The sequence below is a fragment of the Embiotoca jacksoni genome, unplaced genomic scaffold (genome assembly GCF_022577435.1).
Source record: "Embiotoca jacksoni isolate LCO1_2020_lvr unplaced genomic scaffold, fEmbJac1.0.p SCAF_10, whole genome shotgun sequence".
Taxonomy (NCBI): domain Eukaryota; kingdom Metazoa; phylum Chordata; class Actinopteri; family Embiotocidae; genus Embiotoca; species Embiotoca jacksoni.
The window spans coordinates 16,617,185-16,639,070 of record NW_027185230.1 but is presented as its reverse complement, the minus strand read 5'-3'; the positions used below and the strand labels follow the sequence as shown (position 1 = coordinate 16,639,070).

The 21,886-nt window shown below is 39.9% G+C and overlaps 2 protein-coding genes across 3 annotated transcripts in view; both read left to right on the top strand.

The window, feature by feature from the left end:
• The first annotated feature begins 386 nt into the window (after window positions 1-386).
• esm1 (endothelial cell-specific molecule 1) lies at window positions 387-2,190 on the top strand. Its single transcript, XM_069160025.1, has 3 exons — window positions 387-917; window positions 1,276-1,419; window positions 1,621-2,190. The coding sequence occupies exons 1-3, from the start codon at window positions 488-490 to the stop codon at window positions 1,713-1,715; spliced, it is 669 nt and encodes a 222-aa protein (XP_069016126.1). The 5' UTR covers window positions 387-487; the 3' UTR covers window positions 1,716-2,190.
• Window positions 2,191-10,980: 8,790 nt separating this feature from the next.
• The window catches only part of arhgap24 (Rho GTPase activating protein 24), a 61,517-nt gene continuing 50,611 nt past the window's right edge, over window positions 10,981-21,886 (top strand). Inside the window, exons 1-3 of one of the 2 annotated variants that reach the window (XM_069170183.1) lie at window positions 10,981-11,172; window positions 11,247-11,432; window positions 19,591-19,806. In XM_069170183.1, the coding sequence (XP_069026284.1) occupies window positions 19,606-19,806 (201 nt within the window). In that variant the 5' untranslated portion in view covers window positions 10,981-11,172; window positions 11,247-11,432; window positions 19,591-19,605. Of the gene's footprint in view, window positions 11,433-19,590; window positions 19,807-21,886 lie in introns of both variants that reach the window. The other variant, XM_069170174.1, reaches the window with a different exon arrangement.

Sequence of the window (21,886 nt, the reverse complement as noted above, 5' to 3'; positions counted from 1 at the left end):
AATTTCATGTTGTTTGATTTATTTATTTATTTTACTTCTTTTTGTAAAGCATAAACCTTTTATTTTCAAAAGTTATACCAGTTTCACCTTTAAAATCCTGAATTTAGGCTACAGAATGTTAATTCAAGAGATTCACTTTACGTGCTTTATGTAGGCCCATTCTTACGTGTGTATTGTCAATAGGATTTCTTATTTGTCTAATATCAAACTGCACTCTTCAAAGCTGCCGCAGTCACGACAAACCTGATGCAATCGGAGGTTTGGGGGTTCTGTCACTCAGACAAAAACAAACCAAAGATAACTTATGACATCAGGTCACACGAATTTCAATTCCTGGATGGCGGTCCAGAGTTAATCCCACTTCCAAGCCGGATTTCTAAAAAGGGGACTGACTGACAAAAAGGACGACAACACCGGAATGAGGAAATTGACGAGGGCAAACCATGTGCAAAACAAAGTTGTTCATCGCTGATAACCGCGCAACCTGATGAACCACAGGTCACTCCACTCAAGTCTTCACAGGGGAGCTGCGCGTCTCTTGTCTCTTCCCGAGATCCCAAAAAATCTGCAGCTTTCCACGACCTCCCCGGACCGTCCCCCGCGTGCAGTCATGTCTTTTCTGCTCCTCACGGTGTTGTCATCACTTGTGGTGCATGATGCTGAGGCGTGGAGCGCCAACGTCAAGTACGCGGTGAACTGCCCCGACAGATGCAACCCGGAGCGGTGCGGCGGGACGCAGCGGTGCACACGGACCGTCCTGGATGACTGCGGCTGTTGCCAGGTCTGTGCAGCCGGCACAGGGGAGCACTGTTACCGCACGGTGTCGGGGATGCACGGCGTGAAGTGCGGACCGGGATTATTCTGCGAGTTCTACAAGGATGAAGACGATTATGGAGACGAATATGGAATTTGCAAAGGTAGAGTCACATTCAATATCTAATATCTTAAAATCTTGCTGCTATTTCTGCAGGCTGCATTTTGAAGGATGCTCTGCTGCACCAAATCCAGTATCCCTAAATGTTGACACAACCATTTAGCCCATATTTTATGAATGATCCCAATGACCAGCACAATAGGACCAGTGGTTTTAGAGTCTGGTGCAGATCTGAGCTTCCTTTCTTTTGGTTTGGCTGTCTGATGAAGAGTCTATTATCCCTCTATCATCGGAGGCTTGGAGTTTAGACATTGAAACATCAATACTGCAGCAATATCCACCATATTTTCTCATCTTGTAATTTGTTGCAAATTATAAAGCAATGTTTTCTTTCTTTACAGACTGCCTGTATGGAACCTATGGTGTTGAGTGCCGTAAGACGTGCAACTGCAAAGGGGGCATATGTGACAGGGAGACTGGAGCTTGTCTCACCCTCACATTCTTTGCCAAAATTGCCAGCAAGCTCAGGACTGAGCCACAAGCAGGTAAACAGGGAGAATTTTTCAATGAAAGTTGTTTAATCAGCTTTTTATTTTTTTAAAAAGCTTTTGTATAATTAGTAAATTGTCCGTGGGCTGTTTGGAGGTAGATGTCTTGCCAAGAGATCAAGTTCTGAAAATTAATTTGTGAGACTGCACAATTGCATTAATTGAGAGATTAATGAATTCTATCTTTTGTGTTTTCAGGGGGTGAAGTGGGCTCCGGAGAAGTCAGCTCTGCCCAGAACACAGATCAGCGCACAAATAGATCCGCTGCTCCAAAGCGGCTCAACCCTCGCTGACAAGTGCTGACAAGACTGAATATGTTCAGTGTAAATGTAGCATTAACTTATAAAATGAACTGAAAGATATATTTTGTTATGTTAAACGATGACAAAACTTTTTTACAGCATTTGAAAGTTTTATTTGGTTTGTTTGGTCCATCTTTTCTAATGAAATATGCTGACTATGTTATTCTCTTCAAATTCTCTTTGTTCTTCATCAGTTTCTACAGTAATTATATTGAAATGATCTTGTAGTCAGTTCAAATTAGCTTCAGTGTCATAGGGTGCCTACACTGTAGATGATTTTAGAGTTTAAGAGAGAGGACCTTGCATTTATTTCCAAAGTCTGCAGCAATATTTTTCATTAAACCATTTTAGTTTAGAATGATGTTTTATTTGTACTGTATAAATGAAAAGCCGACATGGACAATATCATGTAAGACACCAGCCATTGTAGAGAATGCTCTTGCAATTAAACCAAAGTTATCACTGACTCTTGTCATTTGATTGCCTAATTTATTCAATTCATGCATTTCCTCATTTGGTACAGTGTTACAACATCTGAGATGCCTGGCATAAAACAGTGAGAGGTTTTATCATGCAGAAGTCGTGGTAAACATTTAGTAACAATTGCAAATTAGGCAAGTGTTGATAAAAGTTAGTGCAATACACAGTCTCTGTCCCTAAAAGTAACTGCACTGCGACATATGTCATCTTAGGTAAAGACAACAATCAAATGACCACTTATGTAATTAAATATTAAGTCGATTCACTTTCTAGGACACTGCAGATCAATAAAACGTAAAAAGCCACACAAGATTTGTAGCAGAGCGTCTTCTGCATTATCTTTGCTGTATGCTTTAGTTTATTGTCATGTTACTGTGACGGGTATGTCGACCATCTGTCTGAGGTTGAGCCTCTCCAAATATGCCTCTCCTTTTTCTCCAGTATCCCAGTGATGAGCAGTTAGCTGGGATCCACCAGATGAAGCACTTTAATTGAAGACAGAAAATCATTTTTCTTCTAATAAGAGTATTTTGGTATTTTCATGTGCCTGGCTATAGTTTAGACCCTGTGCAGTTCACATGTAGTTGCATGAATGCTACGGGAAGATTCTTTGCGTGAAAAGGAACTCTGTTGCAACACAGACAGACAATCCTGGCATTTATGTATGAGAGGTGGAAAAAGATTCTTCTGAGCAGTGCAAAAATGTGAAGAGGTCTGGAGACATGTATGTCTTTTTAGTTGAAGGAGTTCTTGTCAGTCTTGTTTCCCATGAAAATACAACATCATACATCCAAACACATGAGCAGAAATGGTTGTTACTGCTGCCAATTGTTCAGACATCCTCAAATCTTAAACAAGCCTCAACAACATATTCTCGGTTCCCATGCAGGACACATCTCTAAGTCATGTAAAAATCTAAAATACTACCACTAATAGCATAAGAAGAACTGAAGAGCAAAGACGGCATCACTATGGGAGCAGATTTAGAGAAGTGATGTTCTTTAGACTTTGCAGAGAAACGTATTCTCAACTTGAAATACAGATGAGACTTACTTTAGCCTAGTTAGGGAGAAATGTCATAAAGTTATTTGAATTAAGAGATACTACTTACCGATTTCTTGAGAAAATAATAAAATGTACTTTTTAAAGTTTTTTTTTCTCCCTCAGTCTGTTTTCAACATATGAAATCCAAAATGAATAATTTTCTTGAAACAGCAAACAAGATATCTGCAAATTGTAAGTCTGTGACATGTCAATGTCAACTACGTTCTAAGTTCTTCATAAAGAATAGAGCCTTCACAAGAAATTGTATCATTCCTTAGATCAATAGATTTGACTGAAATCCTGAATTATTTTGTCTGACAACATGAATAATGTAAGAAGAGTTGTGATTATAAATGTTTCAGTAACAATTATCTGAGTTTATGATAAAACTTTAAAAGAGAATCTACTAAGTAATTTTCTGGTACGAATTAAAGTAAAGAAAATCTACTGGACATTAAAAAAACATGTAAGCATCAAACATCTTGGACAAAATTTCCAAATAATTTTCACCCCAGCTAAAAATATCTCTTATTAAGTTCACCTCTGACTCTTACTGGTACAAAAATGTTTTCCAGTATTCAGCTTGTTTATTTCCTGTGCTTCCTGACACCTGTGAAAATGGCCCTTCTTCCTGTTGTTGTTGTGTCTTCCCAGGACAGGAATTTAAAAGCAAGGTTTTCTTTTTTTCAAGTGACACTCTTAAAGCTTGGAATTTAGAAGTGACACACAACTGCAAAGGCCCTGTCTGCGTTTTCAAAGTTAGAAGAGGACTTCTCCTGTCCATTATATCAGTATTATTTAAATGAAAGCTTGACACCCAGACATCGAACAAACAAGTTGTCCCTGAGAGAAATTTGAAATAGGGTCAACTTTAATGTACTTATAAATCAGATAAATACGAGTGAAAACTATAACTATGATTCTTGTTTTCTGAGTCATCTTTTTGTTAAAATACAGTGGAAATAGAATGTAACAAGAAAAACAACACATTTATTGTTTTAATACTTCAAAATCGGTCCACAACAGCTGTAGTGTCAAACTTTAAAATTCAAGTTGGTAATTTTTACTATAAATTTTCCCTTTTAATTCTGATAATTGTAAAATCAAAGCAGAGCATTCGTGTTTCTTAACGTATAGATACATTTATGGATTTCCGGTTCCTTGCACTTCACACGGTCACACAACCATCAAAGTTGTAAAGGATAAAGTTCCCTGAGAAAGACATAAAACTCATACTGCAGGGATGTAGCTGCTCAATCCAAGGACAAGGTGACACACACACACACACACACACACACACACACACACACACACACACACACACACACACACACACACACACAGCGATAGAGACAGGTATTGGGAGCAGTCTGTGTATGGGGGCAGCCGTGTTCATAAGTGTTCAGGCTCAAGTGTTCCTCTCATTCCCCTGAGAACCGAACGGCCGAGGTCCCGCCACCAAACAAAGGACCCTTGGAAAATAACAGGAAAGAGTTGGTGAGAAATACCCTTTATCTGACTCCCTGAACACGTCACTGCCGCCTCTGCAGAGACAAAGGTGCGTGAATGGAGTAGTAAATAACACTGATTTACTGCAAATAGATGTTCTGGTATTTACAGTTTGGCCCTGCCTCAACAGGTTGTTTATTGTAGCTGTAGAATGACAAGGCTCTTTGGAGACAACACATGAACTCTGTGAACAAGGAAATTAAGGGGTGTGATTGATTACTTTGATTGCAGATGTTAAAACTTCGGCTTATGAAGCGTAATAAGAAGTGCGTCATGTCAAATTAAATCTACTCAAATCATGGGAATTCAGTCTGATTATTGAATTCTTTGGTTCCTTTAATGAGAGTTTCTCCCTCTTTTTCTCTTTTATGGTTCTCGGAAACATGATGCAGTAAACTGGCAGCAGCAAAACAAGACGTTGGAGCCTTGACCTTGACGACCCGACAAGTTTCTGACCCCCTGGAGGAATCGCCTTTTCCTTGATGATATGAGGTGAGGAGGAACATCTCACGACAGCTTCTAACACATTTAAGAAATGTGAAGTTAGTTTAAGTGGACAGACAAAAAATACGTCCAAATCTTCCACAATTATCAGTCTCTACATGTAATTCTACTATTTAAATAAATTTGTGAAATCGGATTAGTGTTAGATGATTAGTGGAGTCACATTTTAATGAATATTACATTATACTCCCTGTGACTGTTCTTTATTCTGCTTCAGTCTCTGCATTATAAATATTTAGTATCCATATTATTCTTTTTACCACCACATCCTGCTATATGCATGAAAAACTATCGGAGAAAATAACAATTTGTTTAAGGAAAGATGTCATGTGACCATGTCTAATGCAGAAAACCATGAAGGTGTCATAAAGGAATGAGTTATTTTATTAGTGCATAACTAAATAAATGTGGACATACAATATATGAATCTAAAAGATGTTTTCATTAATTTGAGACAAAATTAATTTGATGTCTATTATATGACTCACAAAAGTTAAAATAAGACCAGAATCATAAAAACATAATAAATGTGAGGGCTTTTGTCAGATGTTTAGGTATAAAAGGTCAAAGAAAAACAGGACTTGAAACTACAGTTCACAGTACAATGAGCATTGCATCTGGAGGAGTGACATAGCTTTCACAATAATGTCGGTGTAGTTTCTGTTGATCAAAATGTATATGGTGATATTCTGACATGTTGCCATAAGGAAATTGTACTGTTTCGCAGCGTTTAGGTGTGACGGGCGTCTCGTACATAACTTGCAACAGTAGCAACAATCATGTCTGTAAGAGGCTCCACAGTTGGAACACTTTGTTCCAAACAGGGGAGCGACCTCAGCAGTGTGGAAGTGCTTTGGTTACAAAAGATTAGATGTTCAACAAAGCACAGTAATATGTTAGTTTTTACTGAATATTTGAAGGCAAACTTTTAGGTTAATGCAGACGTAGACTTATTTTGATGCAATTGTATGTTCTCGAAATAAGGAATAGAATATTTTTCAGTATTTTGTTCATATTGATATTGTGAAAATCCACCTATTGTTGCATCATCACATTACTTTACAACCCATCAGTGTAGTTGAATGTATAGAGGAGGCCATTGATGTGCTCCTTCAGTATATTATGAGTAAATGCTACAGTGCTCTACTGTATTATAAGCAGTATTATTAAAGCAGGATAAGAGAAGAGAGAGATCTCAGGATAAAGCTGATGAGATGAATATCTAAAAGAGATTCTAGTGTTTAAATATACATCATGTGCTCGTACTTTGTAATACAGTTTGTGTATTTGGATTTAGTCCAGAACAGGTTTTGGGAATATGGACATTTCTAGATTTTTGGTGAGACACATGGACCTCTGGTGGCTCCTTGATGGTACTGTATCACAGTTGTTTTGCTCTGATGTTCCGTTCAGTTTGTCTTTATGTGCCGATAACAACTTCATTATGAAATTGTGTGTCTTTTTGTAAGTCTGATAAAAAAAAAAAATTCAATGGCGTAATTGGGAAATGATAAGCTAATAGTACAGAACTAAATATAATCATGTAATTTGCGCAAGAGTATAGAGATAAAGAGAAACATCTATAAACAAGCTCGTTGAAATGCATAATACAAAGTTTTAGAAGTCACCAGCAGAGAGCAATAATGCGTCATGGAGTAAATTATATCTTTGGTGAGGAGGAAATCTTACACTACCATCTCTCAGGAAATGATTAGAAATCATTACTGTGACCATATATAGCTGCTTATAGATAATTCATGTGCCTCCTCCGTCTCCACTGATGTCAGGAGACAAAAAGAAACGTGCAGTGATGTGTATCCGATTATGACAAACTACAATACAGACTCACAAACATGTTTTGTCTTTGTTTTTGCATCATATTTTTTCACTGTAGTCAATACTAAGAGAGAGAAATAGAATGACATAGGATGCAGCCATTGTCTAAGGATGCAGCATTGGATACTGTAGTTCAGTCCGCTCTTTACCTCTTCACTGTTGTGCTGATGACTGTCTTGGAACCAACTACAGTATCTTTTTTTCCTGTTACCTTTTTGGGTATTTAACCAGTAATTACTGTTCTTGGCCACTTGGAGGCAGTGGAAACAGGTTGTAAACATTGACATCTCTTATGTCGATGAGTAAAACTTGATAGCAGTTTTTTTTGCATGCATCAGACAGAGAGCAGCAATTATTTTAAGTCAGGTTAGTGTCCACGTGATGACTTTATGAATCCAATATTTACTCTTTTTTGATATTGTCCAATTCACCAGCCAGCTGCTCACCTTGTCTGCTTGGTGCTTTCATACAGGGTTTTCTTTTTAAATAAATGGATAATTTCTGCATCTGAAGATCTTCTTTAATTCTTTGTCAGTGTGCAGGCTTTTTCTTTCTGATTATACCTTTTTCATCCGTCAATATTCATTTCAATTTTGGAAAACTATTAAATGCAGCAAGTCTTCAACTTTCTGCATTGAAACTATAAAACTAAACAAACAAAAAGACTAGTTACTGTCTCAAGCATCAATATGCAAAAAAGAACTGCTGCCAGACACTGCTGCTACTAACTGTGGTCATACTACACTTACTGTGGGCACTAACTGACAGATGTCAAATATCACTATGTTTAGCTACGGCTTTTACTCACAACATGCACACTCACAACCACATCTTAAACTGGGCAACACAATATGTATATAAGGGGACAGAAGTGAATACCACATATTCATGCAGTAACTTTTGAAGCTCTACAATCAGAAATAAAATGAGTGTCCACCAGAAGAGGTTTCCTGTCTGTGTGGGCCTCAAAAGATTTTCATTATCCGTCCAGAAGTCACCAACGGTCCCAAACCTCTGACAGTGAGGCCATGAGAACAGCAGAGCCATTGAGAAAAATTTAATTCCCAGTGGCTTTTTCTGTAAAGATTCATCCATTCTAATCTCATGAGTTGATAAAGTCTCCAAGAATATCTCTCGGGAGTAGATGCAGCTCCAGTTTGTTTACAGATAGCCACAAGGTCAGTGTTTCATGTTCAGCATTCCACATATTGCAAATATAATAAAACATGCTGAAAGATGTCTGGGGACAGATGGCTCAGAGCTCACTGTTTTTTGTTTATAGCATTTCATTTCATTTTCTTTTAATCTGGCGAGGTTTCTAAAAAAAAACACCTAAAAATCTCTTATTCTTCGAGGTGATTATGTTTCATTAGAATTAAATGAAATCTGCTGTTTTCTCACTGCTGCCTGTTGGACATAAATATTGTTGCTTAGCAGCTCTGCAAGTCAAGAGCTTCACAAAGTAGCCCACACTAAATGGTTGCTCTGCAAACAAATAGGATATATTAATGCATAATGGTGCTCTGAGATAAATAGTGATGTCCGCATGCTAACATGCTCACAATGACAATGTTGATATGCTGATGTTAAACAGGTATAATGTTTATAATGTTCAGCATCTTAGTTTAGCTTGTTAGCATTCTAATAGTTGCTGATTACTATTAAACACAAAGTACAGCTTTTAAACTTAGCAAATCACTTTGTAAATAAACATGTCTGGCCACACGTCATTAGGGAATTTTCTCTAGTCGTTACATCTTAACAGGCTCAGACATCAGTTTGGAAACAATTGAGCTGCCTTTAATCATGGTATGATGTAACTTGTGGACAGAAGCTGAATAAATTGTAAACAACAGAGACGCTCCACCAAAGTGAGCAGAGTGCAATGCCATGTCAGTAAAAGACCACTGCACACTTTGACTCCATCTTGAATTCCTTGATATTTGCTAGCGTTGCTACAACTTTACGCATTTCTTCTTTTAGATCTACCACCGCCTGTCGTTGCTGAACACTTCACTTTAACGTCATCACACTTGGCCACCCTCAGTGGTCGCTCATTGGTCCGGCATTTAGACTGGATCCATGCCTTCATGCATTCCTTCATGCAAACAAGGTGTCCAGATGATGATCACAGTGATAACTGAAGCTGTCAGCGTTAGGTGGGTGGAGCCAGGCGATAGCAGATTAACAAAGTCAGCAAAATTCATCATGGGGGAAACATCAGGATCTGTACCAAATTTTGTGGCAGTGCATCATCTTCAAGACTTTTCCAGGGACCATGAATGTCTATATTGAACTTTATGTCAATCTGTCTCCATCTGTCTCTTGAGATATTTTAGTCTGAACTTTAGTGGTGGACGACTAAAAACTGAAAGCTGATCTTTGAAATTTAATATGTTGTTGCCTTTTCTCTGACTAATGATTTGATATATGCTCTACTATAAAATAAAGATGTCACAGACTTCACTCAAGTCTGCAGATGCAACACATAGATAGACAATCAGCCTGACCCTTCACTCGACCCTCGAACTCAGTAACCCAACCAGGACCTGGTTTGTTGACATCATCTTCTCCACATTCAGCAGCTCTATAGAGTGAAACATCTCCATCAACTCATTAAACCAGCTCCCATGCACCACAGTGTCCACATTGTAACATATGTGAGCTTGTAAATAAGCCAATTCTCATCCTGAAGATTTGATTTTCAGGAAGTAATTATTGTTGACATGCCAGCTACCTCCTACATAGATTGGAATTTCCCTCCCTCATTAGTAATGAGCACATTTGTCAGGCTCAGGGATGGCTGACACGTGCCAAGGATCCATTAAGATTGTATGAAGGTTCTGTATCTGTCCTGTGGCAATAATATAAATTGTAGCCTGCATGTTCATCACTTCGGTATATAAGATGCCAAAATCGCTATTAGTTGATTTTGTCCGTATGTGTCCAACCTTTTCATTATATATAACTTTCTTTGGGACGTTCCTGCATATTTTTTTTATCAATTATTCTTTATCACTTCTTATCTAATTAATGGCTATATCTGGTGAAAATAAAGATAATAAAGACAGAAACACTTAAATTGCTTGTCTGAGCTCAGGAATTTACTGCACATCTCAATCTGTCAGTTTGAGATTGCAGGCAGTACATTTCTGAAAAATAATTCTCCTATGAAATTGTCACAGTTTATAATACACTTTCAGCACTGGGATTTGTATATGTTAAAATAAAAAAATCAGTCAAGCACTCTAGAAGGAACCACTGCTACACTATGGTATAGGAAAAACTTCTCGACCACTCCCAAATAAACAAGATGCACTTTCCAGTGGTGTGTGTACAGCTGGGTTTGCACCAAAGTGAGGAAAAAGTGACTGAATAAATGTTTGTTGAGCTGCATGCATGCACTCATTTCTACATGTCATCTTGGAGACACCTTGAAAGTAGGGTAGTTTTCTCAGTGTGTGTATGTTAGATTTGTTACAGATGGCTTGTGGAAAATTCTGGATTTTTATTCCCCATTATGAACCATATGAAAAAATTGGGAAAAATTGTGGCTATTGACATTTTAAGATGAGTGGAACTCCATGTGAGAGTTTAAAGCTGCTAAATTGTTTGTCTGTAATCTGAAATAAAGAGAAAGTCAGCTGCACTGCTGGAGGACTGCTCAGTCCGAGCTCTCGTCTTCAGACTTCCTCAAACATGCTCTCTTCACACACACACACACACACACACACACACACACACACACACACACACACACACACACACACTTTTCCCCTCCCTCTCTCCTTCCTCTTCCTCCTCCTGTAACCAACATGCAGCCTTCGATTGAGTGAGAGCGTCTCACCAGCCAGGATGACTGGAGGAGTTAGGACTGCGTAAACTGCAGTGTTGGGAAAAAGAGTGTGTGTGTGTGTGTGTGTGTGTGTGTGTGTGTGTGTGTGTGTTTGTGTGCGAGTGCATGAGGCTGTGCGTGTGTCTGGGCGGACTCCAGCTGTAATGGTGCCCCATGTGTGAGTGTGCTGACCGCGACAGTCATCCTGTCCACAGCGGAGACTTCCTCAGCATGCAGATGGTGTGAGCAGTCAGGGGAAAAGTTTTTGAACAGCTCATCTGAGCCTCAGCTAACTCAATCCACTCTGCACACAGAGTCAGTGCAGGAGGGGAGCAGCAGCAGCAGCAGCAGCAGCAGCTGAGCGGGAGTACAAGTTCAGCTCGTCTCAGCGCAGGATTTCTGTTGTTGTTGATTGATTACCTGTCACTGGATTAGATACAGTGGTTGGGCATCACCACACGTGAGAGCTGAAGGATTCAAAAAGGCTGTTTATTTGAAAGGTGAGTCTGCTGCTTAAGGTTGTAGCCGGCAGTTATTTTTTTGTCTCTGATGTGTTGTTGGACATGATTGTTGGTTATTTGGTGGCAATATGCCCGCTGTTCCAGACATACATTCGCACTTTGATAGGTCATATGCACATGAAGATGCTGTCGGTGAATGGTCTGACTCGGACTGACTGGATGACACTTGAAATGATGTAATTCATTAAAGCAGAAGTAGAACTTTATGTAAATTTGCAGTCATAACCTCACATATTGTTGCTTAGCAGTATACCGTATAGTAGACTGTGCAATGATATTTTGTGTTGTTTTGGAGGTTCTCTGATCTGTTTAATATTTTGGGTTTAATGAGATTTTAACATGTGACCCCAGACTGAGCAGAGGAGGTCAGCAATTTACTGATCAGTGATGAGATACATCAGTGCTTTTCTTGTCTGATCTTTTTTTTGTAATAAGCTTTGCAAACAAACTCCCAGCATCAATCATTTTCTAATGGATCTGATCACCAGGCTAGTGGTTCATTATTTTGATATAGTGCCACTGATTTGAACTGGTGACACAGCTCATCTATTTGTCAAGTGTCATACTGAGATTGGAGCAGAGATGCACAGGGGACATGACCTTCAGTTCATACACAGTGCATCTCTCAAACCTGAGTGGACCTGCTGCAAATCTGTGAAGCCTACTGGGAAAAATCACATTAGCTATATTATTAGCCTGTAACAACATAGCTGTACCCAAAATACACATTTACTTTGAGTAATAAAAACAGTGTGTGTAGGATAGCTGCCTTTCTGTACCTTTCAGGTAGTTTTTATTCCGATTCAGGGCACTTGTGGCTCTGTTAGATCAGACCATGAGACCATTTTGCGGCGAGGTTCTGCTAATTCTGGTGCAGTAGATTCGGATGGTGAAAGCGTTCCATATGTCTTACATATACACTGACCTGCTGTTTTGCTGTCGGCTGGTCAAACATACTAAAACTCAGTGATGTCTGGATTAATGGGCTGGTTGAGCCACGTGAGCCAAGAAGACACTGATTTCAACGACCACCACAAAGAATAAAGGAGGCAGAAAAGGGGAATGAGGAAAGATTTCAACCAATGAGAATAAAGGGATGAGGAAGAAAGGATACGGCAGATTGTTAATAAAACAGCACGGATGATAGAAAATACATCTCTGCAACTTGTTTCCTCCACCTGGTTTGTTAATGGAAAAGGGAAGGTGTGAAAGCAAACAGGGCATGAGCGGAGGTCGAAGGAGGGATGATGACCCCCGTGTGCCAGGAATGTCCGCAGCGCACAAGCTGTGCTGCTGGAAAGCCCAGGGATCAGGTTCCCCGTGTCAGCTGCTGCACTCGACTGTTCCCAGGTCCATCTCTGTGATATCTGTTTATTGGGAGAGGAAGGGGTAGAGACTGGAGCTGCAGCAAAACTCGATCACTTTTGGAAAATGCGTAGGTCAAAGAGGTAGTTTGACATATTTAGAAATCCACATGTGCTTTCTGGCAGCGAGTGAGATGAAAAGACTGATAGCTCTCTCATTTATGCCTGTTAAATAGTACAGCCAGTAGCTAGTTAGCGTAGCTTAGCACAAAGACTTGAAACAAGGGTAAACAGCTAGCCTAGCTCTTCAGAGAGTAACAAATCGGCCTACCAGAAGGCCTAAAGCTCACTAATTAACATGCTATATCTCACTTGCTTAATCTAAACGTACTACAAACTGACATTTCATAATTTGTATCTGGTTTCTATACACGGCAGCTTGCCTGACTTTGATGAAGGTTGAACTGCAGAGTAATCTTATCTTCCACCTTCCCCAAACTGCTACAGTAAACAACCTCCCTGGTGAAAATGCCTATGATCACCAGGTGCAATTCTCTGTTTGCCCTCTCACCTTGTGACCATATCATCATCATCATCATCATCATCGTGTACGGTATCTTATTTTGTCTGAAAAATATCCTCCTGTGTGTACCACAGAATCCACATTTCAAAAGATAGCCATATCAACAGTATCCTTCACTCAGTTGTAACAGCGTGTCAAACACATGTAGAATGAGTCAATGTGAAGCCTTCACTCTCGTCGCTCCGCAGGGCGGCTGCTTGGCTCCCAGACATACTGTGACACATGGCACCGAGGAAAATGGAGAGGGGGGAGGCGGTGATGCAAGTGAGGGGGTAATCATACCAAAAGGCCTGCATTGTAGAGTATGGGGGGGGGGGCACATGCGGTGTCTAAATCGGTGTGTAGACAAAATAGAAACTGACTCATCACTTTGATTCATGCAGAAAGACCAGGGAGCTTATTGGGGGATTCAGCAACAGAAGCAAAAAGAACATTTATCTCCAACAACCAACCAATTCTTCTACGCTCACCTCATTCCCTTCATCTCTTCCTGCTTCCATCCATTATCCATCCATCCACCTCTCTGACTCACGGTGACCTGTGTGGGTAGTGACTGATCATGGACTACCCCTTAATGAGCGATATCCCCTCAGATCCTGACCTCCCTGTAACCCCGTCCTGCTCTAAATCATCACAGACCTGACTTGTGTGTGCGTTGGATGGGGCAATGGATCGTTGTTGTTTTTTTTATTTTATGTGTGTGAGTGCTTCCATCTGTGACTGCTCTGAAGCCCTTCCTCTTTCACATCCTCTCCAGTGATTAGCACAGCAACAGCACAGCAAGCAGCGCGCCCTCCTCTCACCTCTCAGACTTTACAACAGGAGTCCAACAGGAACAGACTGCTCTCGAGGTAGCAGCTCTGGCAGGCGAGGGTTATATTTATCTTTAACACATGTGGGTCATGGAGGGCCTGCTGTGCCGACTTTAAGGGGGAAGCTAGCTTCAGGATATTTAAAGGGTTGACAGCACTGACTGGCGATGTGAAGTTCATGTTTCCTCTCATCCTGTGTTTTGTGCTGTTAGAACACACATGTTAAAAAAATAAATCAACATGGTCTTTGTCAAATGTAGCTGTGATTGTTGTTATGGAAACCCAGTCAGGGTTTGTCATTGGCAGGTGGATTCAACCACCTGACATATACAGTCGGATGACTTACAGACTTGACTTGACTCGACTTGTCTCGATAAGGGTAGATGCTAACACTGTTTTGACCCTTTGTGCTGATTTTCTCACTTTCACGCATCATTGACATTTGCATCATCTGAAGAAAGTTGTCATGGGGATTACTGGCAAGCACCGGGGTCAATGTGGAGTTCAACAGTTGCTGAAAAGGCTGAGGTCTGTTGATGGACAAATGGTAATGTCTGTGTCTGCCACTTGTGCAAACACATTAATAGAGAATTTATGTCTGCTGTTCATCAGTGACTCATTAAAGCTTTAAGCAGCGGATTTGCAATAATGAGATAGTTGATAAATGATGGTGAAGATACTCGACTCCCTGTTTATGCGCTGTACATGTGCCATGGAATAACAGAAAGCCTGACAGTCATTAGTAAATGAGACTTGGTCAGCATTTTTGAAAGCTGTGAAATTTTGTCCCATGAAGTTAGTAGATGCACTTTGCACATTCATGTTTACCATTTCATCCAGTGAGACTGCATAGTGACCACATGCTGGGAAAGGCAGTCGTTCTAACTTTGTTGTGTCCAATTTTCTCTCAGCAGTGCTCCTCGCTGCTGTTGTGACCGGCCACTTCCTGTGGTCACAGAAAATATCCTGCCCAGACCAGAATTTATGGCAGTGTGGGCAACAGTGTGCCTAGTCCCAATGAGAAGAGATTGAATGCTCTTCTTTTTTTTTTACAACCAAATAAATGATTTCAGAAATTCTTTGGTAACTTTATTTTTTTTTCCCAAGATAAGTACAACTAGCAGAACTTTAATTTCCGAACAGATGAGCCACACTGTGCAGTCAGTCCTCCAATCTTCTTCCCTCCAAACCAGCACAGTTCAAACAAGACCAGTCAAACAGCAGCTCAGCCTTTATTGTGTGCTCTTAGCTTCAGTCCTTTCCCATATGGGAACAAATAGTCTGTGTAAGCACTGAAAACCTCCTCACGCTCTGTATTGGTCCTGTGCGACATTTTACAGTCTTTCTTGTTTGGACCTCCAGATCTTCTTATTTCCATGGTGTTGGGTTATAATGTTATCAATGATGTCGCGGTGCATCTGATATCTGTTACAGAATACTTGACAGAGTAACGTGTAAAGGGTGCCGTCGCTTTATTCAAGCCTGCATATACTGAATTATCCTAAACTGTGCATCATCCAGTAACATTTGACAAAACGCAGAGAGTCTTAACTTTAACATCATCAGTTTAGGATCAGTTTACATCGAATGGTTGTGTCCTGGGAAACAATGATTTATTGTACAACTCCCTGCCTTCTTGGCTGCTCCAAAGAACAACTATCATCACTTAAGACACATCCAGTAGCCGCAGTTTATAATTTCACTGACAGACCCATATTTCTAAACCAACAATGAGAAGTCTGTGAACCTGAGATGGCTGGGCTCGGTGTCCATAACTGATGGATATAGATGGACAGAGAATAGCTGCTATTACTTCTGTCCTCAAACAGAGACGAGCACTAATAGTGGTTTGAAAGATTTGCCCTCCTCACAGAGAAGTCAGTCTCCCCTTTGATTTACTCACACAGTTTGAATTTATGCATTTTTATTTGACTGCCACAGAGCATAATGACAAATTATAGTGCATGCCACAAAACTGTAGAGGGATGATTTGTGGCTATCACTGTGTTGTCCTTCTGAGTGGACAGGGTGTGTGTGTGTGTGTCTGTCAGTCCTGTATACTGAGTTGTTGTTTGAATGTCTGGGTGTCTCTTACCACGGACTTCTTAGAACAATTCTTGGATATTTCCGCTGCACGAAGGTTGAGACAGAATGTAAAAGTGAAATACAGTCAACTCCGTACTTAAATAAGAAAAGCAGGCTTCATGTCGGTCTCTAACTCAAGTGGTGTTGAACGCAAGTCTTGTTTAATTTGGAATATTGCCTTCTGTGTGAACGTATTTTAAAGAAGGAACTTTTTAAACATTTAAAAAAAAAAAGATTACAACTTAGAAAGTAAGCGACATTTTACTTTTCTTCTTGTGATAGTTCTTGTGTTTCATTTTGCCTTGAGCAGGTTTCATGTTTCATTGTTTGCTGTGTACCTTTTCCAACCTTGTGGATATGCTGGGGGGAAAAAAATCATTAATATTACCTACCGAGCGCTACTGCTTATTTTGGAGACTGTGGCTCAAGGGACAGCGACATTGACACACACACACACACACACACACACACACACACACACACACACACACACACACACACACACACACATGCTCATCTGTACACACAAGTTTTCTACAGGGACAAAGGAGTCAACGTGCTGAATAGACATAACAGTCAGGTAGTGATGTGTTCTTGCAGAGACTTTGCAGTTCCTTCATAAATGTGCTTCCAACCACATCTGGCACCATCCGGGAGGTTCACATGAGCAGTGTCTGCAGAAAGGTTGGCTACATATATAATCCACGTTTGGAAAACAGGTCAGCTATCTTAACTTTAGCTCTTGCTGGGTTGTCGTTTCACAAAGTCAGGTACATAAACTTGAGTATCTCCCAGCTGCACCAGTGGCCTAATAAAAGCAAGTTTTTTGTGATTTATCATACAAACATTTGCATGCTTTAGTGCAAAAAAGAAAGACTGATCAAGTAGCTGGCAACCAAACTGTAGTAAGCTAAAACTCAGAAGATTAAGTGAGTGAGGACATTTTTCGTCCCCCAGAATATATAGCGCGTCTGAGCCGACAGCTTTTCCAGCAGCAGTTGCAGAGTACTAATTCTTTGGAAGCATTTTGGCTGAATATTGAAAATAAAACATTTTGCCGACTAGCAAACCATATGACTAATGTAGCATGCAAGAGCACACTGTTTAGTTGTTAAAAAACAGCATTGCCTCTCAGGCTGACTCATTTGATCATAGATGTATAACTGAAAACAGAATATTATAATATATTGTACCAGTAGAGATAATTAACGCCAAACACAAAATACATCCAAGACTAATGGGAATGTCATTAGTTTTGCAGACAGAACTAATGCAAATGTTGGATGCTTTTATCCTGATGAAGCAGTTGCATCTTTCTCTATATTTATTTGTATATTGTGCATATAATTAGGATTCATCTCTTTATCGTTGTTGTTAACACATCAGTTCTCCATTAATCTATTAGATATGTTTGAAATAACCCACAAATTGGCTTTCAGGGGGAACATAATAATTAATATAAGTAACTTTTATAAAGGTCACAATTCATCATGCTGTCGCTGCATAACCTAGAGAACCACTAACTTTTCCAATAATCTTATTCTATTTGTCTGTAATTTATACATTTCGTAATGACTATGTCTTATATCCTTGTATTGCAATTTATTACCTCCAGACTAGACCACTGTGTAATGTAAATTTTAAATGGTGTTTTTACTGTCAGCCAGCTCTGAGATATTCACATTAAGAAAGCACTGAGTTATTTACAGTTTCAATTCATAGTGTAGCACCAGCCAGTCCCAGCAGTGCTGTTAACTGTGCCCCGGGCAGGAGGCATGAAATTGTGGGGCTGTGGTACCACACTTCTAACACAGCAGGTGACTGCATCAGCATATGTAAGAATCACCCATTTACTTGTGATTTATGCTACCTGTGTGTGTGCATCTGTTCATTTGTGTGCAAACAGATTGTTCAGCCAACCAGGATCAAAGATACAGAGTTTATTTCCACCAATATTAGGGGAAAATCTTCCCTCTCAATTAAGATTTTTGGAGTAAACTGATCCCACTGTTCAGGGAAGAATTTTTTTCCCACAAAAATTAAAATTGAGCCAAGATCAAGTAGAGATGGATAAAAGATAATAAGTGGGTTATAGCCACCACAATCCAGTGAAAAACAGCTATTTTCTTAGAGAGGAATGCAGAGCAGTGAGCGTGTTTGTGCATGAATGTGCACTCACTTACTTAGACTGCCTGCATACAGAAAGTTTTCAGTTCAGCACAGCAGCTCTGCTGCACTTGCTCCGCTGCTGCTTGGAAAACTGCCGCGCTGCATCTGGTCCTCATCTGGACCTCATCTGGACCTGTGGGCTGCTTGGACATCCACCAAGCCAAGCACAAGAAGAGCCACTGATAACATGGCAATGCTCAAAGCTTAAAGCATTCTCTGTATGCCACTGAATGAGGCAGATGTCCACGTGTTTACATGGAAACTACATTTGTTTTATTGCAAGTGTGGTGTTGTTTGTCTGTAAGTACATCCGTGAACTATATGTGCTGACATGTGTAAAAGTTTTAGGAGCAGCCAAGCACATTTGTTGCATTTGACTACAGCCTACATTAAAACTATAATGCAGAACTTTCACATACACTGAATGAATAAATGTCTGTTACGTGCTAAGCAAGTTCACACGACTATTAAGCCCATGGAGATCTAGATCCGATTTTGTCCACTTGATAAGAAGGGTCCTGTCATATCAAAATTTTAAAAAAGGTTGGAGGATTAAAAAGGCAGACAAAATATACCACTGAGACAAGAACCAGTCCGGCCCGCCAGTGTGGTGGGTAACAGGAAAAAAGATAAAAGAGATTTGAGGTTTGGTCTGTGGACTTGTTCTCTGGCTTATGAATTCCTCCACCCACATTTCCACTTCTGCCTTTGTCTGCTTGCATCACTCAGCTCTGTCTGAGTGCCTCACGCTCCACAACAGATAAACTAAGGCCAGAAAGCCTTAAAAGATTAATTCAAAAGAGAAAAACATAAAAACAGAAATTATGATCATGCACATCTAGTGGTATGTTGCAGTACAGATAGTGTAGGCGTTATAGGATGAGGTTTTGAGAAAGACGTGATGAATTCTATTAGAGGTGAAGTTACATTTGAAAAAAGGAGTTTTTTTTTTTTTCTAGAAATATTGTTTCAGTCTAAAATGACAAACCAATGATTGGTCGTCATTAAATCAACTGAAGGAATAGTTTATTTGAACATATATGCTTCCATATAACTGTGGTGTCCAGTTTCCCTATCTCTCCTCTGCTAGTTGAAATCTTGCAAGATATTGGCTCTGTTTGGTCCAATGCCAACTCACAGCTTCTGTCAGTCTTAACGGAGTACAATTGCTTTACTGTTTGCAGCTTGGAGTTGCTGTTATGGACGACCAGTGTGTGTCCCACAGCAGTCCTCAGCGCGGCGGAGGTCCAGCCGGCACCGAGGCTCAGAAGCCGAATGTCATCAGGTGTGGGTGGCTCAGGAAGCAAGGAGGTTTCGTCAAGACGTGGCACAGTCGCTGGTTTGTGCTCAGAGGGGATCAGCTCCACTACTACAAAGACGAGGAGGAGACCAAAGCCCTGGTAAGGCTGTGAGTGCACTCGAAGACCAATCCCCACATCACACACATTAAAGATTTCACTGACTTATCGTTGAGTTTTTGATACGACTTCTTACAGCACAATTAGACTTTTGCCAGCTGAATTCAGACAAATCCAAAGCTGACAAATTGTTGGTTAACATTAATTTCAAAGTCATTATTATTCCTACAGCCAATGTTTGATTGAATCTATAAACCCCACCAAACATCTGCTTGAAAATAAGGAATATTTTGAACACACACGAGTATTGTTAAAGTGGAGTCTGCATCCTTTTTTTTATCCTACAAGACAAACTGTGACCCGTTAAAAACACCTCAGCCTCAAAGCCTATGATTTTACAATCAGCTCTTTCAAAAAAATTTAAAAGGAAAAGAACAGCGACCAATGTCTCTATCAGAGGCTTCTGTCCTGTATGCTTTCTTATTGTGGGCTGTTTTGTTTGTTTAAATGGTTTGTACAGGACATGGCACTGCATTAATCAAAAAGCAAATGCAGTTAACTTTAAACATTCAAAGAGGCTTGTCTCGGAAACGTTATGGGGCCCCTGAGAGTTAAGCGCACTGCAACCAAAGAAAACAGGCAACTAAAACACTGGCAAAGTGAGAGAACAGCTTCACCTTTCTGACAGATATATGCAGCTTTTAGAGAAACTGCCGCCAAGTGGGAAAACACAACCAAATACAGAAACGGGTTGCAAATACAGAAAACACAGCCAAACACTGAAGGTAGCACAGACTGCAATGGAAATGTTTTCAGGAGACAGTAAGAAATGATAAGCGTGCCAAGTGTATGCATGAATCTGACTATCTAACAGTGGAAAATGTGCTAAAAGGTACGTTTTGGTTTTTTTGCTTGTTTAACTATTCTGATCTTGTGATTAAAACTTTATTCCAGATTTCTGCTCTTAACACTGCAGAGTTTCTGGATCTGGTTGTGTTTTCTGTGTTCGCAGCTCATTCTTTATTTGGTTGGATTTTTCTAAATGCTGCATGTGTTGTCAAAATTGGTGATAATACTTTCTTGGTTTGTGTCTTTGCCACTTTACTTCGAGACCTCTGGATACATGTTACAGTACGGCCAAGTGAGATAAGAAGATCCAGCTCTGATTCCCCGGCTTGTTTTGACCCCACCAGGTAAACAGATGTGAGCTTGATTTGAATGAAGCCAACACAGAAAGCTGCCCTGAACGGAGAGGAGAGAGTGAGTAATGCAGACAATAAGGCCATCACTAACGTTACTGTAACTAAGCAGCTTTTCTCACTGAGCATGTGTGGACTGAACAAAGACGCAGCCACACAGACTTTGGATTCACAGTACAAAGCAGGAATCATAGAAATGTGGAAGAGAATGGATAAATAATGAAATCCACGAGGTTGGTTCAATAAAGGGCTGCATGATGCACGTAACAAACTGTCTTTGGTGCCAAACAAAGGACACCTGTCAATCAGACATGATGCTACACCCAGGGCAGTCATGATCATGAACGTTTAGTTAACGATTTGTTGTCATACAAATAACTGTGATTCATGATTTAATTGTCTTTGTCTGTTCATTTTATGCCACCATTTATCACAGTTTAGTCATGCACACAGACCTTACAAAGAATAAAAACCCAAGCACTTTGAGATAAAAAGTTGGTGGAACCACTTGTCCACTGATATGCCTTTAAACAACAGCAGAAGAAGACGGGCTCAATGACATGACATCATTCAAAGAGTGTCAATCAAACCTCAAATGATGAAAAATGGTGTGGAAATGTGACATTTTTGTTCAGTTTCATCCAGCTGTTTTTATACAAATGAATATAAATAATTTGATTTTGCAAAATTATTGCAGTCAGCTCAAATAATCGTGATCAGCAGAATAATATTTTATAAATGTGACAGTCCCTGTTACAACCAGGAGACGAGTATCAGCTTAGCTTTGCATAAAAACTGGATGTAAAGGAACTTTATACTCAGTTATAATTCATTAACACTGGAGTCTGTTCTCAAGCGGCTGTCTGTTTATATATTTATATTACACCTGTTATCTTTGTATTAGTTCCAGTTATTTCCAGATT

What these genes read in the sequence shown, in the direction of transcription:
- esm1 (XM_069160025.1), top strand. Translation starts at nt 488, where the DNA reads ATGAACCACAGGTCACTCCACTCAAGTCTTCACAGGGGAGCTGCGCGT. An exon ending in CGAATATGGAATTTGCAAAG is followed by an intron (nt 918 to 1,275) that starts GTAGAGTCACAT and finishes CTTTCTTTACAG; the next exon opens with ACTGCCTGTATGGAACCTAT. An exon ending in CAGGACTGAGCCACAAGCAG is followed by an intron (nt 1,420 to 1,620) that starts GTAAACAGGGAG and finishes TTGTGTTTTCAG; the next exon opens with GGGGTGAAGTGGGCTCCGGA.